Source organism: Vigna umbellata, chromosome 9 (assembly GCF_029865625.1).
Source record: "Vigna umbellata cultivar VRB3 chromosome 9, Vumbellata_1.0, whole genome shotgun sequence".
Taxonomy (NCBI): domain Eukaryota; kingdom Viridiplantae; phylum Streptophyta; class Magnoliopsida; order Fabales; family Fabaceae; genus Vigna; species Vigna umbellata.
The window spans coordinates 22,173,072-22,187,686 of record NC_142173.1 but is presented as its reverse complement, the minus strand read 5'-3'; the positions used below and the strand labels follow the sequence as shown (position 1 = coordinate 22,187,686).

The window sequence follows — 14,615 nt, the reverse complement described above, 5'->3', positions numbered from 1 at the left end:
CATCTGCATTTAATGGTTATGAGTTTCAATAGCTGATAAAAGTCAACATAACTAACAAATTGCCAAAATCATCTAATATAGATAAACATTTACAACTATTTAATAAAAGATATAATTAACTGAAAACTTTCAACATTTATCAAAAATAAGACATAGGTTTCGAAAACTTATCTTAGCTTATATAACGTAATAAATGTAATATATATAACAATATATCAATCAAGACTAACATCCCATACAATAAATATATTGCCCTGCATCCACACTATACAAATATATATTAAACAAGATTTTAACCAACTAATACAATAAAATATTTATGTAGCATTTGAATCAACACAACAAACAATTTTCTGCAGCATTTTTATATCCAAACATCAAATAATTTCCTGCAACATTTTTATCAAAACAGCAAAGAATTTTCAGCAGATTTTTTCTTATTTTCTTTTCTTAAGAGTTTTTATCTAAAATATTATGAAAAAGAAGTCAACTAATTAATATAATTGAATCCAAATTTGCAACAAGATTATACTAAAATCACAAGGTATGGTGCATAATATTTGTTCAAACCTCTTGGTACATTCACACGTTCATACATCCAAATAAAATTAATTTTGCAGCAATCCAGTTAATACTTTTAATATAATATACTAATAATCCCAAAGGAAAAAGTTTATTACAAACCATCTAATATATATATATATATATATATATATATATATATATATATATTATAATATTTTACACCTAAAATCTGAAACGAAAACTTATCTTAGCTTCCTATATAATATATAACGTAATAAATGTAATATATATAACAATATATCAATCATGACTAACATCCCATACAATAAATATATATGCCCTGCATCCACACTATACAAATATATTTAAACAAAATTTTAACCAACTAATACAATAAAATATTTATGTAGCATTTGAATCATATACCTCTCTGTAGTAATAACACTTTGGACTTCAATACTAATTTAGCAACTTGTAATCACAACCAGAACAATTATGTTTGAGCTTTATCATCTTTTGTTATAGCTTTTCCAACCTGCAATGACAAAGAAAAGTTTAATGAAGTTCAATCCAGTATGAAAATTTGAACAAAAAGGTTAGACCATGGTAGTTATTGAGGGTATTAACTAGTAATCACCATTAACTCTCGGAATACCAGCACAGAAAAGCATCCCTACGGTTCTTTCTGCACAGATAGACTGCCAACACAGAAAAGAAGAAGCAGGGCTCAAAAGAAGTCAAATCTTCAAGTCAAATACCAAATATCATGGCAGTTATAAAATGGTGGCACTAAGTTAAGCAAAAAAGGATTGGAAAAAGAACTCAAATACCAAATGCATGTCAGTCACAAAGTCAATATATATTTTACACAAAGTCAATTTAATGGTGAATAATGGAATAGGAGCTGCCTCATTTTCTCCATTTAAAGCTCTCGGTCACAGCATCCTTGGAGAGTAGGAGCTGGCACGGTTTGGTGTAGCTTGTGTTGCGCTGGAAGAAAGGAAGCAGCAGTAGGTGTTTCGGTCATGAGCTGGAAGCAGAGAAGTGCAGATTTAGGAGCTGGATTTTGCTGAAAGCAAAACGGTGATTGAGATTGGAAGAAGGGACGCACGCGGAAATGGGAAACTGATCTTATTTTATTTAGAGAAATGCACAGAGAAGGGCTGCAACCGAAGGAGTACTGCACGGAGCTGGAAGAGAAGCGAAGCAGTGTTAGAATGAAGGGTGTTGAATGATTCGGAGTGTAGGAGAAAGAAGTGTCTCGGCTTGGGAGAAATATTGATATTTTCATGAGTGTTGAGTTGGATGAAAGTAGAAGCACGTTGAGGTGTCACGGATGGTTTGCACTGGAATGTGAACTGGAGCACATTTAATTTTCATTACCTTCGCTGGCAGCAAAGAGCACTTTTGGGAGTGCCCGTGAGGTGGAGCTGGAAATGGAGATTTAATTTGGCTTGTGCATGGTGTGGAGGTGTCAGCAGCTAGCACGGGAGTTGGAATACTTGAACCAACGTGTGTGCGTGTTGGATAATGGTGTGCACGGTGATTGAAGGTGCTGGAAGCAGAATGAAATGTTGATTGAGAGGAGAAGCGGTGTGCACGTGGACGTGTGAGGGGAATAGATGAAGAGAAGATTAGGTGGGAGTTTTAGGTGATGGGACGGGCAGCAGCTGATCCAGCAAAGTGCTTTTATTCCAAAGAGACTCATACGGTGAATTAAGTGTGGAAGAGAAGAAATTTATTTAATTGCTTTGGAGAAAGGCATGGAGCAGTGCTGAATGAAGAGGGCTGGAATGAATGGTGTGCACGGACGCTTGAACCAAGGTGTGCAGTTTGGATGTGCAGCACGGTGATAGTGTTGATTGTGTGGAGCAGGGGTGTTATGGGTGGAAGAGTGGCCCACGACTATTGGATGAATGTCTTTTATTTATCTTTTAGCATGAGATAACTTAGGAGCAGCAAGGAGGCGAGGCAACGTTGGGTGTGTGCAGAGAAGTCACGTCCAGAGGTGCTGCACCGAGAATGATGGGAAGCTATGGCATGATGCATTAAATTTTGACCTTGAAAGAAGTGTGTACACCTTGAAGGAGGCACATGCACGTTTCAAAATATCAGTTTACTACTCCCACTATCCCTTTTCTTATATATATATATATATATATATATATATATATATATATATATATATATATATATATATATAGGTAAAGTTCAACAAAATTTGAACTGATGAAAGAAAAGGTTCTTAACAAAGTAATAACAAACCTGGTACTTGGTCTTGTATACACGAACAGCTGCTGCATGAGTAAGAAGTTGGTTGTGTGAAACTATATAGGGCTCTGTACCAGAATCCCCTCCAACGCAATTTGGATTTACCCAACTAGAACAACGTCCTGGTGCCATTGTTCCATTTGCATAGCCATTAATGCTGTAAGTCCATGGCTCGTTCAGTGTAACCCAATGCTTAACTCTATCTCCAAATGCCTTGAAGCAAACGTCAGCATAATCCCGAAAATCCTTGCTGAAGATTGATACAGGTGTTTGATCAACAAACTAGCTATTGAATTTTCCAAGAGTAAAGTAATTAATACTTTGGAATCAAAACTCACATTATGAGAGGACTTAGGAAGCCACCGTATTCATCTTCTAAAGTTTGGGGAAGATCCCAATGGAAAAGAGTTACCAGTGGTTTTATACCTACAAATGTTCATATTTAATTGTCATATACCACCATTGATAACAGAAAAATGTGATGAGATAAAAGAAATCTGAGTTTGAACCTTACCATTAGCCAATAGTTCGTTGATGACATTGTTGTAGTAGTCAATTCCTTCTTGATTTATACCTCCACTTAACTTTCCATCTGCAATGAATGCATTGTTTGTAAAAATCAACTTTTATATTTTCAAAAGTCAAATTTAATCTAAAATCATCATTGTTCAGCATTTGACTTACTTGGTAGAATCCTGGACCAAGAAATCGAGAATCTGTATGAATCCAAGTTCATATTCTTCATAAATTTAGCATCTTCCTGTAAATTTATGTATAATGTATATGTTATTATATTGCATCAACGATTAAAATAGAATAAACTAAAAACAAACACAATACTCAAGATATAGTAAGAATTAATTTATCATATCTTAAGAATGACTTAATAAATTACTACTTTGAAGAAATCATATACCTTATAACGGTGATATGTGTCTATAGCCACATCTCCATTGCTTTTGTCCAGTATCTTATCTGCAAGTCAATTCACACATTGTAAATTATATAACTCCTTTTAAGATATTAACCAAACCATAGATAAATATATCTGGGAAACAAAATATATACCTAGAAATTTATGGGTGAAAGTATCCCACACACTTGGTCCTCTACCACCTTCTTTTGCACCACCTTCGAACTATATTACATTTTACGATGAAAAGAATTGATTCCCTTCAAGCCATTACAAAAATTTATCCTAATCAAATGATGACTAGATGTAAAAGGAATCTGTCAAATTGATTCAATGACCGGAGCTTTGGAGGCCATTGCGAAAATTTTTATTTTAGTATTACATCTATTCAGTATATAAAACTATAATAATTAAATATATATCTAATTTTTTTTTTTAAATGTAATAATTATATTATTTTATTGTAAAATATAAAAAGAAAAGGAGGTCTGACGCAAGGGTATCATACTGTTAAATAGGAGAAAACTGAAGCGTGAAAGACAACTGAATGTACATTTGATTCAATCAACACTGGAGCTGTTTTACAACCGAAAGAAAAACTTACTAAATCCCTAATTGATTGGAACTGCTCCTATAAAGTAGTTAGCCACTATCTGCAGAAACTTGAAATAACACAAAATAAACAGAACAATAATAAAATCTGATAGACCCAGCTTCTAAATTGGTCGTGGTTGGCAAAACTGGAAGTAGGCAATGCTGACTGAAAAATAAATAACAGGCCATAATTTACATTGATGAGACACGTAAAAACCTCCAGAGCTTGTTCTTGGAGGACAACAGATTTATTAGAAAGCATTCAACCCTCTTCTGACTCTGCACATCAGAATAGATATCAGGCAAGCATTTGTTAGAAAAATATAATGCATACTTAACAAGGGGGCAACAAGTTGGGTGCTATGGAATTTCAAGGCACTAACTATATACCAGAAAGAAAAAAAGGGTTTAACACTTTACCATCAGTTTTCATACAATATGGAAAATAGAACCTTATCACGCGAGGAATTGCATAAATCGAAAATGGATGAGAGAAAAAGAGGATTAGGGTTTTTGCAATTCAAAAATTTAGCTCAATGAGAATTAAACATTACTTACCAATTAACCATGGTACCAAGGCCGCACAATGATGGTTCGAATGAGGGAAAATTAGGGTTTCAATGCGCGACCTACGAAAGCTCAACGAAAGAGAACCGAGGCTCCACAGAAGGGGAAGGAGGGCTCGACGAGAGAGAACCACGACCAGAACACTGATTTAGGAACGGTTGAAGCGAAAGAGAAAGAAGAATAGGTTTGGTGGTGGGAGTGCCTCGACCCTTTTTCCAAACAAGAAATGGTTGCAGCGCGAGTGAGAAAAAAAGAAAGGGTTGACGACTTAAAATAACTTAATTTTATTTATTTATTAATTAATTATAAATCCGTATATAAAATCCGTATATAATAAATCCGTATATAATATCTGTATATAACGAATCCGTATATAATATCCGTATGTAACATTTTTATTATATACGGATTTAAATCCGTATATAATAATCCGTATATAAAATGCAATTTTCTTGTAGTGACTATTCACTATCACAAACCAATAAACTATAACAACCACACAGAAATATAAGTTTAACGGTTTAGAAACACTTATCTTGTTACCACAAGAGATGAAACTCACTTCCTCTTAAGGCCACAAGGGATGAATACCTCCTCTGAATGCTTCACGAAGGATGAATACTTCATTTGCATCTTCACAAAGGATGACAGGCTTAACTCAGAAAGAGCAGCAACACTCAATCACACTCCTAGTGAAAGTTCTTACTTTTGCCAACACCAAATTCTCAAAACCAACACATAAGAGTTACACAAACCCCAAATCACATTTTTTCATAGTTTTTGCTCTTTAGAATGAGAGTCTAAAACCTCTTTATAAAGACCTCACTCAATGGCACCTCCAAAAATTTGTTGTCAGCTTTTTCCGTGTGATAATCGATGATCCACTTATGGTAATCACTTATGCATTTAATGAATGTACAACGATCAAAAACATGCTAAAAAACATCAATGTCTAGTTATGATAATCGATTATGGTAAGTTATAATCGATTATCATACTCTGGTAATCGATTATTCTAGAGCCAAAATTGATTTTTAGCAACCTTTAAAAATCTATCTGTGATAATCGATTATAGCAAAACTTTTTTACTCCAAACGATTTTTAAAGCATAATCATGAAGGTTTTTTTGCAAAGTGAACACTTGAGACTTGATTTGGGCATCATAAAAACTTTTATACTTCGTGATATTGCTAACATATTCAGATGAGGTAAAGAATATATAACTTTAGGCATTGGTAACCAAAGCCTATTCTTTACTTTATCCTTCGGTTCTTTTTTAAATAAAAACTAAAGCCTAATCCTATATTTAAAAAAAAATCAATTTCTTCCCATCCTTACATATTTTTCACTATAGAACTATTGTTCTCCTCATCAACAAACATAGTCACCACTACCTTTTCACACCTCTAAATTGAACAAGAAAGATTAAGAAAATATTTGCATTAGGAAAAACGAATTATGAAACAAAAAGGAAAATTCAATATGAAAGAATGAACCTTTAACCTCTTTCGAAATGGAAAGGAAATGGATGCTCATACTAACAATGCGGTGACACACTTTGCGTTGGCTGTGAAGAAAGGAAAAAAAGAGAGTGAATGAGTGACGACGAAAGTGACAACGTGGTTTGGATTGTCACATAGAAAAGTGTGGTGAAAATATATGAACAATAAATAAACGATATTTTTTTTTATCACTAATAATAAATATATTAAATTACAAAAATTAGATTGTATCAACATACAAATTAATATATACAAATAGACAAATAAATGACAACAATATAACACCCCCTATAACTAAACTTTACATTACAAAAAAGCCATATAATAGACCAATACTATTAACCTATCATGTGCCTAACCCTTTCACATAAAAAACTGTAAGAGTGTATTTGGTGGAGATTTTCTATTTGCTAAAACAAAGATATAAAGAGTTATTATTGGTAACACTTAGATGAAATCTTAGCCCTTAAAATTCTACAGTACAACATTTATGGAAAACATAATTGAACACATACATACACAAAAATACTTAGCTAATTGGTTCTCTATGAACAAAAGTTACTTCAAGTTTAAGCTAGATTAACCAATTGGCATCCTACAAAATGCATTGATTATGCTTACCAACATGTCTATTTGAAAAATAGAGTTTGACATGTTGGCTTTAGAGTCACGTCAATTTTAAACACGTGATTGAAAAATACGTTTTGAATACTTATTTATTTATCATCTAGACCAAGTTTTAATTTACGTCAAAATAAACATTTCTTTAAGATATATTTTTTCATTTTTAACCATAAATCACTTTGTATGTCAAAATAAACATTTCTTTAAGTAAAGTCCTACTACAAAATCACATTTTTTTCATATACATGTCACTATCTTACAACTAAAAAAATAAATGTGCGACAATTTTATCACTAATTTACTTCTCATCTCTGACCTCTTTATTAATTATAATTTTCTATGTAAAGGATTGAGTTATTGATAATACTTTCATTTTCCAAGATAGTTCATACAATAACGTCCTATTGGTTCGTTCCATTTCTTTTCTTTAGTTTCAAAAAAATAGTAAGAGTTTGAATCGTGATTAGAAAACTCAAATAAAACTCAGGATTATTCTCATGTTTTCCTATAAAAATTTACCTGAGTTAAACTAGTGTGACACTTTTTGTTTTTATGAAATATGAGTAATAAAATTTTAGAACCAAGGGTAAGAAATTAACATAATTTTTCAAAAGAAGTGTAAATTGATGCTTTAGTTATCTCCATATTCCATTCCCATTAATGAGTAATTTTTCGAACTTTGCAACTCAACCTCTGACATTAAAATCGTCGTTGACAAAGTCCTTTAGGTTCAATTCTTGTGGTCCTCTTCTTTCCTAGTCACGTGATACATTTAATTGTATTTCGTGGAAGCATTTAATTGTATCTCATGGAAGCAATTAATTAATGTAATACTTTTTTTATTACTATTATCTTGATACAAAATTCGATATCCACAAAGTCAAAAAAATAATATTCAATATGGTTTAAGATTTTAATTGTTAAATAATTTCTTATACTTTTACGTTTAATATGATTTATTTAAAGTTGAACTTCAGTTTGCACAAAACGATTCAATGTGATTTTTAGTATTTAAAGTTTGGTAGATGAACCGAAAAAGTAAATTTATTGATAATAATTAAAATAACTTTAACATGAGGCTTGATTCTAATTTTAATTTTTCATATTTTAAAAAGGCATACGATCAAGTTTGAAGTTTATAGTAAACTTAGATATTTTTAATTGAATTTCTATTAAACTTTTTGACCTGTTAAAGTACTAAAGTTTTTATATTTTTTAATTGGATCATTATATTTTAATTTGTTCATTAATTGAGTAACTTATATTATTGTATCATCTTCCTTATATGTTTTTATTAAGAAATGTGATATTTTATAAATAGTATTAAATGATATTGTAATGTAAAAACTATGAGTAACTTTTATTATTTTCATAAAAAAAAAAGTGTTGGATAAATGGTTTATCAATGGTGAAGTAAACATTACTATGACAAAAGCTATATTAAAATATGTCATAAAAATTAGATGAAATGAATAGAACTTTATATGATATATAGTATCGTGTTTTATTTGATTTCATCTGATCTCTTTAAAAGCAGTACTCAAAATAATGCATAAACTCAACCCAATCAAACAAACCTCAATGATTAACATGGAATAATAAAACAAAAAACAGGTAGAACTACTTTCTCAGGAGATTTCTCCACGTTTATTCTTCTACAGTGATTTTCCCAAAAGTTTCCACTTGTTTGCCAAATTTGCTATAGTCCTTGTAGAGGACCCATCTCCCATCATTGCGCAGTTAGCAAGCTTCTTGAGTTCCTTGACTTTCCTACGGATTTCTTCACCCTCCAAACCCTCCATCACAGCCTTTATGAGCTTAACAATCTCCTCCTTCACCACCACACCATTGATCCCACTAGGGTTCTTCATCTTTGGCCTCAAAGCAACTTTCAATCCATCACTCACCAAAGCTGCATTGCTTCTTTGTTCGGCAAACAAAGGCCACGCTATCATTGGCACTCCATGCACAACACTCTCCAAAACTGAGTTCCAACCACAATGACTCAAAAATGCACCGATTGACCTGTGTCCAAGCACTTCCACTTGTGGGGCCCACCCACACATGACCAAACCCTGCTCCTTGGTTCTCTCTAGGAACCCCTTTGGCAAAAAATGCAAAGGATCATCATCCACTAAACCCCCCTCACTGAAATAAGTAGCACTTGCCCTATCGTTTGGTGCTCTCAGGTTGACCCACAGAAACTTCTGCTTACTCAGCTCCAACCCTAATGCCAGTTCGTCGATCTGCTCTTGGGAAAGTGTGCCACCACTCCCAAAAGACACGTAAAGAACTGAATTAGGTTCTTGTTTATCCAACCACAATAAACACTCACACCTACTTTTTGAACCACTTGGACCACTTTGTGTGATGGGGCCAACTGAATACACAGGAGGGTAATCACCACCGTTACCATGTTGTGATATTGCTTTTGTTGCTTCTTCTTCAAATTCCGTGAAGCTGTTCACCAATATACCATCATGACCATTAAGGTATCTTTGGCATCGTTGAAGGAAAAGCTTGTATGCCAAACTTCCTCTATCTTGCATGCTGTCAGGAAGATCTCTGCCAGAGATAGGGATGCAACCAGGAAGGTGTATCAAACCGGGGTGATCCTTGTACTCACACGAAACCTCTTCGTCGAGGTTTTGAGAATGAAAGCAAACGGACAGCACCATGGTGGAGCAAGGGAAGTATATGTAGGACAAGATGTGGAGTTCCTTACCAAACTCCAGAGCCTCCGGGGCCATGGCATCGGCAACGAGAACAGAAATATCGGTGGTTTTGGAGAGTGAAACTAGGGTTTCTCTGACGGAGGACATGGCTCGAGAGGCGGAGAGCTGAGTCTGGACTTCGACGGAGACGCCATTGTTGTTCAGGTCATGGAAGTTGACGGAGGGGAGGAAGATGCAGTGAATGTTGTGAGGGAGGGAATCGAAGAAGAAGGAGTGCTTTGAAGGTGAAGAAGAGAGTGTGGGAATGATGCATGTAACGTGGAAGGTGTCGGCGTGGAGATGGAGGAGTCGTTTTGCGAACTCGAGGATTGAAACTTGGTGGCTGAAAGCAGGGACTGAGACAAGGGCTATGTGGGTTGTTGTTCTTGGTGATGACTCCATGGGAAGAGCTTGGGGAGAAGGTGGAAAAACCAGAGAAAGAGGTTTTGAGGAACAGAGACAGAAGAAGATGACAATGGAGACAACAACAGAAATTAACGTATGACTTTGTAGACTGTTTGATTTCATGAGGGGTGGTTGGTTGCTTTTATAATTCATTATTATGCTATTATTTACGTTAAACACGTGTAGATACTGTATCAGAAATCTCTCTGAAATCAGTGTGTTGACAGTTCTCACTGAAAGCGGTAGGTCGATAAAGAAAGAAAAAGTAAAAAAAAAAAAGTAAGGAAAAGTAATGAGAAATAAATCTAAAAAAAATTGTGTGTGAAAGTATTATTTTTCATATTTATATATTTTTTATTAAAAAAATTAATGGTTATGTTTTATTTTCTGTAAAAAGATTAGTTTTTTCATATTTTAAATGTACCTAACTAAACTTCTCTTTTACTTTTATATAAAAGATAAATTCAATTTAGTTTACGCATATTATTTTTAGTTAAAATTGTTATAAAAAATAACTTTTTGTATTTTTTTAAGAAAAGAAAGAAAGTGAAAAGTATTAAAAGATATTGTGAAAATCAATGTAAAAATTTTGTGTGTATTAAAAATATTATTATTATGTGTATGAAATTGTGATGCAGTTAATATTCTGAGTCGTAACCGACAAGCACGTGTTGAATTAATATGGTGGCAAGAATTGAGAGTGTTAACTTACCAAATAAAGAGTTAAAGTCCAGAAGACATAAAAGGAAGGAAATAGAAAGAGGAAGTGAGCCAAGGCATGTGGCGCGTGTTGGTGTGAGTTTGATGGGAAAAGCAGTAAAAAGGAAAAACTAATTAAATTTAATTAAATTTTAAAATTTAACATGGGGGAAGTATATATGTAAAGAGTGGAGAAGTTTAAGGATAAAATTTATCCTCGTTGAATAAAAGTGACTAAATACATTATTTTCTAAATCAGAGGAAACAAACAAAACCAAAATTTTAAACATAATTATTATAGATAAGAAAAAAAATCTTAGGCATACCATGAATCTAGACCTGATCATCCAGATACATGTATGAATTGAGTTATGACGGGTCATGCACTTGTGATTACTTCTATTGTTTTGCAGAACTATTGTGTTTCACCCTACCACACACACAATATTAGTTTGTTTGCGTCTTAGGCCAAGATGGAGCACCTAGACTACGATCTCTGCTACTCTCACCACATGCATCGCCCCTCTCTAATTGAGAATGAATTATCATTAGAATGTCATGATAACTCCCAAGATTAAGCTTCTTACATTCATACATACAATACTTGAAGCAACCTTTTAGAAATTCACCTTAGAAACTCTTCTTTAACCAAACCTTGATACATACATAACATCATACACAAACCTTCATAACATTCCATATAATATACCAAACACACCTTAAAGCATTAATATAGTTACCATTCACAAGAACATAAAAGAAAAGAACACAAAACTCACAAAATGAACAGGGCCCCTAGCGCTAGAACCTTGGCGCTCAGCGCCAGACTTGTAGTAGGCTAGTGGCGCTTACAAACTATCCGCTCAGTGTCCTAAGTCAGACAACTCTCTAACTTTGTGGCGCTCAACACCCCAAAGTGTCACTTAGCGTCAAGGAGCCCAAGGACTCTCCCAATTAACTCAAAATAAGACCCTAAACCTTCATTTTCATCACATACTCTATACTTTAGATTTTGACTAGTTAAAACCTCTAAAAATGGATATAAAATTGTACAAAACTTAACCTATCAACTACTAACCAATTCTACATTAGACTTTTCTTAACTCAAGGCCTAAACAAGTTTTAAATGACTATAAAACATACCCCAAAACTCAGTTTCTACCAATTGACCATTTTCTACACTTTTCACCTATCAGAATCTCTTTTTTAACTAAGACCAACCTAGAATTCAACTTATTTTCCATTTCTTAATGCCATAATAGTTTTCTACCTAATCATACTCCAAAATAACTCTTTCAAACACCTTAACTAATTTCAAATCACAAGCATAAATGCAATACCCATCAGATTTCAATAAACAAGCATGTTAACAATATATCAATACAAAATACAATAATTCATCATACCAACTTCACATTTCAGAACATTTCAAACACACAAAGTTAATCAGATTATCTACAACATCTAAAGTACTAATTAGTTTCTCTTACCTCGTTGGAAAGCTTATACAGCTCTAAAAGAACAATTACCCCTACCTTAGCTCAGACGACTATATATGTATTTATAAACCATAGAATTATGATCAGGATATGTCTTTAACCATTGATAAACAAATAATTAGGAAAAAAGAGTTAACGACACATGCATGAAATTCTCTTTGCATGTGTCTTAAACTGAAAACTAAAGGAAAAGAAGCAAAATTTGGCTTACTCTATATAGAAAACTTATCGGTTGAAAGTGAAATTCACTATCATGATCTTTTAGGAACCTCCTGATAGTCAAACAAATACCTCAAGAGTTAAAATTCTTAGAACTCAAAGAATAAGTTTTAGAGAGATTATGAGTGTTTTACAAAATAAGACCTATTTATGAAATTCTTTATATTATTGAATTATTTTAACATTAAAATATTCAGTCTCATTATTTTAAAACAACTATAATACTTTATTTTATAACTTCTTATCATAATTTATCTTAATTATATTTATCACTTCATAATAAATTATAATATTTTAAAGAGTATACTATCTAAGCAACTCGATGGACGCCAAAATGTTTCGGTGTTGAAAGGGGCAGATGGTCGGTCGTCCTTCCTTGCTCTACTCTATACCTCGATCGTCCAATCCACTTCAAGAACGTAATCCACATGATCGGTTATTGCCTGCAGAAGACACTCCGATGCTCAAGTCATATATGTTTCTCAAAGAGGTCTCAATTTGATTTAGAGTAAAAAATGTCTTTACCTCGACATTAATCATATATTCATAGGGCTTATAAGAATCAAACTTATTAATTAACCATTAATATTGTATATTCATAGTTGATATGACAATCAAATCATTAATATCATATATTCATATTTGATATGACAATAAAACCATTAATTAACTATTAATATCTGCTAATATACCTGTTAGCTACCCATAAATGATCGTGACACTATTAATTAGTCTTTAATTATCTAAAGCGGCTGCCTCGACCGATAGACTACCCTTATCGATAATGTCGACCGATATATTTCATATAGTACACATAACAAATAACAGTAAACAAAATATTACTGTGTAAGAAAAATTGTTTGAAACAAGTAGCGTCTAGTAAAGAAGCATCCTATAACGTCTGAAGAAAAAAGCTAAAGTAATGTTTTCTAGAACAAACTGATTAAATGAATTAGAAAATCATATACAATGTTTAAGAATAAGTGCCACTCATTGAAATCTCTTAACATATTATATGAGCAAAATAAGCTAGCTTCTTATGGAAACAAAAGTCTGGCTCTTATATAACACTAAGATTAAAAGAAATATTTTCATTTAAAAATAGTGTTATATAAAGCAAAACCTTCTATAAAAAATATCATATGATAAGTGACCACTAAACGATTTAGCATTAAAAAAGCCTCTTATGTTTACACCATCTGTTGAATGAGTGTGATCTCGATGATGGTATGGTATACTGATGACCTTATGTTTGGATGATTTGTATGTCTTTGATGTGCATTGTGATTGTACTTACAACCATTATATTTCTTAAAAGTTGCAACCTATGAAGATTAAAAGTATAAAAAACTTTAAGTAAAACTTGGTTGGTATGTAAAATCTATTTTGATTGATGAAAGATGTTGTTTCAAGAATATTGTAAATGATGATTAATGGTTAGAGCGAGATGAGAATTATCTAAAGTTAGATAAGACCCTTAATTTGCACTAAAATAAGTTTTTGTTACATCACCGTTGGGTATTAAGTAAGAACCACCGGGCACCACTTTTAAAATTTGCAAACAAATGTGTTCCAAGGGTTTCACTGCTGGGTGGTGCCTAGTTGCCACCGGACGACGCTTGAGTTCTGACAGGTGTTGGCAAGGTAGTGAACCCCTGACTTTGTGGCACTGGGGATAGTTACCTAACGCTAAATGATAACTCTATGAGACTTTTTCATAGTATAAGTGATTTATAATTTTATAAATTGTTTTCTTAGCTGCCACAAATTATATTTATAATTCTATTGAGTTATGTTTGATAATGTAGGATTATTTATGAAAAATTTAGTGTGTTTTAGTTGTCAAATTAGTTATTTCCAAGAGAAATGCTAATCTAGGGTGAGTCCAAGTGTATTGAAGGAACTTTGAGGATGTGAGACTATCTTGAATCAACTGGTATCTCACTCAAATAAAGTCAAATATTTAGGTAGTGTGAGTCGAAGATGCTCCACATGGTAGACAAATATAATATGAGTATCATACTTATGGAGTTAATGGGATTAACCCTATCATGCTTTGGTTGGAAAATTTGATTTTGAGTGT

The 14,615-nt window shown here is 33.0% G+C and overlaps 1 protein-coding gene and 1 pseudogene across 4 annotated transcripts; both read right to left on the bottom strand.

Annotated features, from left to right (window-relative positions):
• Nucleotides 1-755: 755 nt before the first annotated feature.
• Nucleotides 756-5,110, bottom strand: LOC148192930 (cyanogenic beta-glucosidase-like). Of its 4 annotated transcripts, none has more exons than XR_015781877.1 (11): nucleotides 4,862-5,110; nucleotides 4,500-4,582; nucleotides 3,865-3,934; nucleotides 3,713-3,771; nucleotides 3,481-3,556; nucleotides 3,311-3,388; nucleotides 3,135-3,222; nucleotides 2,791-3,046; nucleotides 1,163-1,223; nucleotides 952-1,060; nucleotides 756-876 (listed from the first exon to the last, which is right to left on the bottom strand). XR_015781877.1 is itself a non-coding variant. In XM_088098113.1 (10 exons), coding segments are annotated over exons 2-10 (765 nt in total). In that variant the 5' UTR covers nucleotides 4,566-4,582; nucleotides 4,862-5,110; the 3' UTR covers nucleotides 791-1,059. The 4 variants fall into 4 exon arrangements, 2 of the variants coding, with proteins under 2 accessions (XP_087954239.1, XP_087954238.1); XR_015781878.1 differs by having other exon boundaries at nucleotides 791-876; nucleotides 1,153-1,223; XM_088098113.1 differs by having other exon boundaries at nucleotides 791-1,060; nucleotides 1,153-1,223.
• Nucleotides 5,111-8,465: 3,355 nt separating this feature from the next.
• On the bottom strand, nucleotides 8,466-10,242 carry LOC124847912 (hydroquinone glucosyltransferase pseudogene; annotated as a pseudogene).
• Nucleotides 10,243-14,615: the final 4,373 nt, after the last annotated feature.

Excerpts from the sequence above, each read along its gene's own strand:
- LOC148192930 (XM_088098112.1), bottom strand. The coding sequence starts at position 4,565 with ATGCTTTCTAATAAATCTGTTGTCCTCCAAGAACAAGCTCTGGAGGTT. Across the intron at positions 3,935-4,499 it reads TTTTTACGTGTCTCATCAAT|TTCGAAGGTGGTGCAAAAGA; the intron begins GTAAATTATGGC and ends AATGTAATATAG. Across the intron at positions 3,047-3,134 it reads TTCCTAAGTCCTCTCATAAT|CAAGGATTTTCGGGATTATG; the intron begins GTGAGTTTTGAT and ends ATCAATCTTCAG.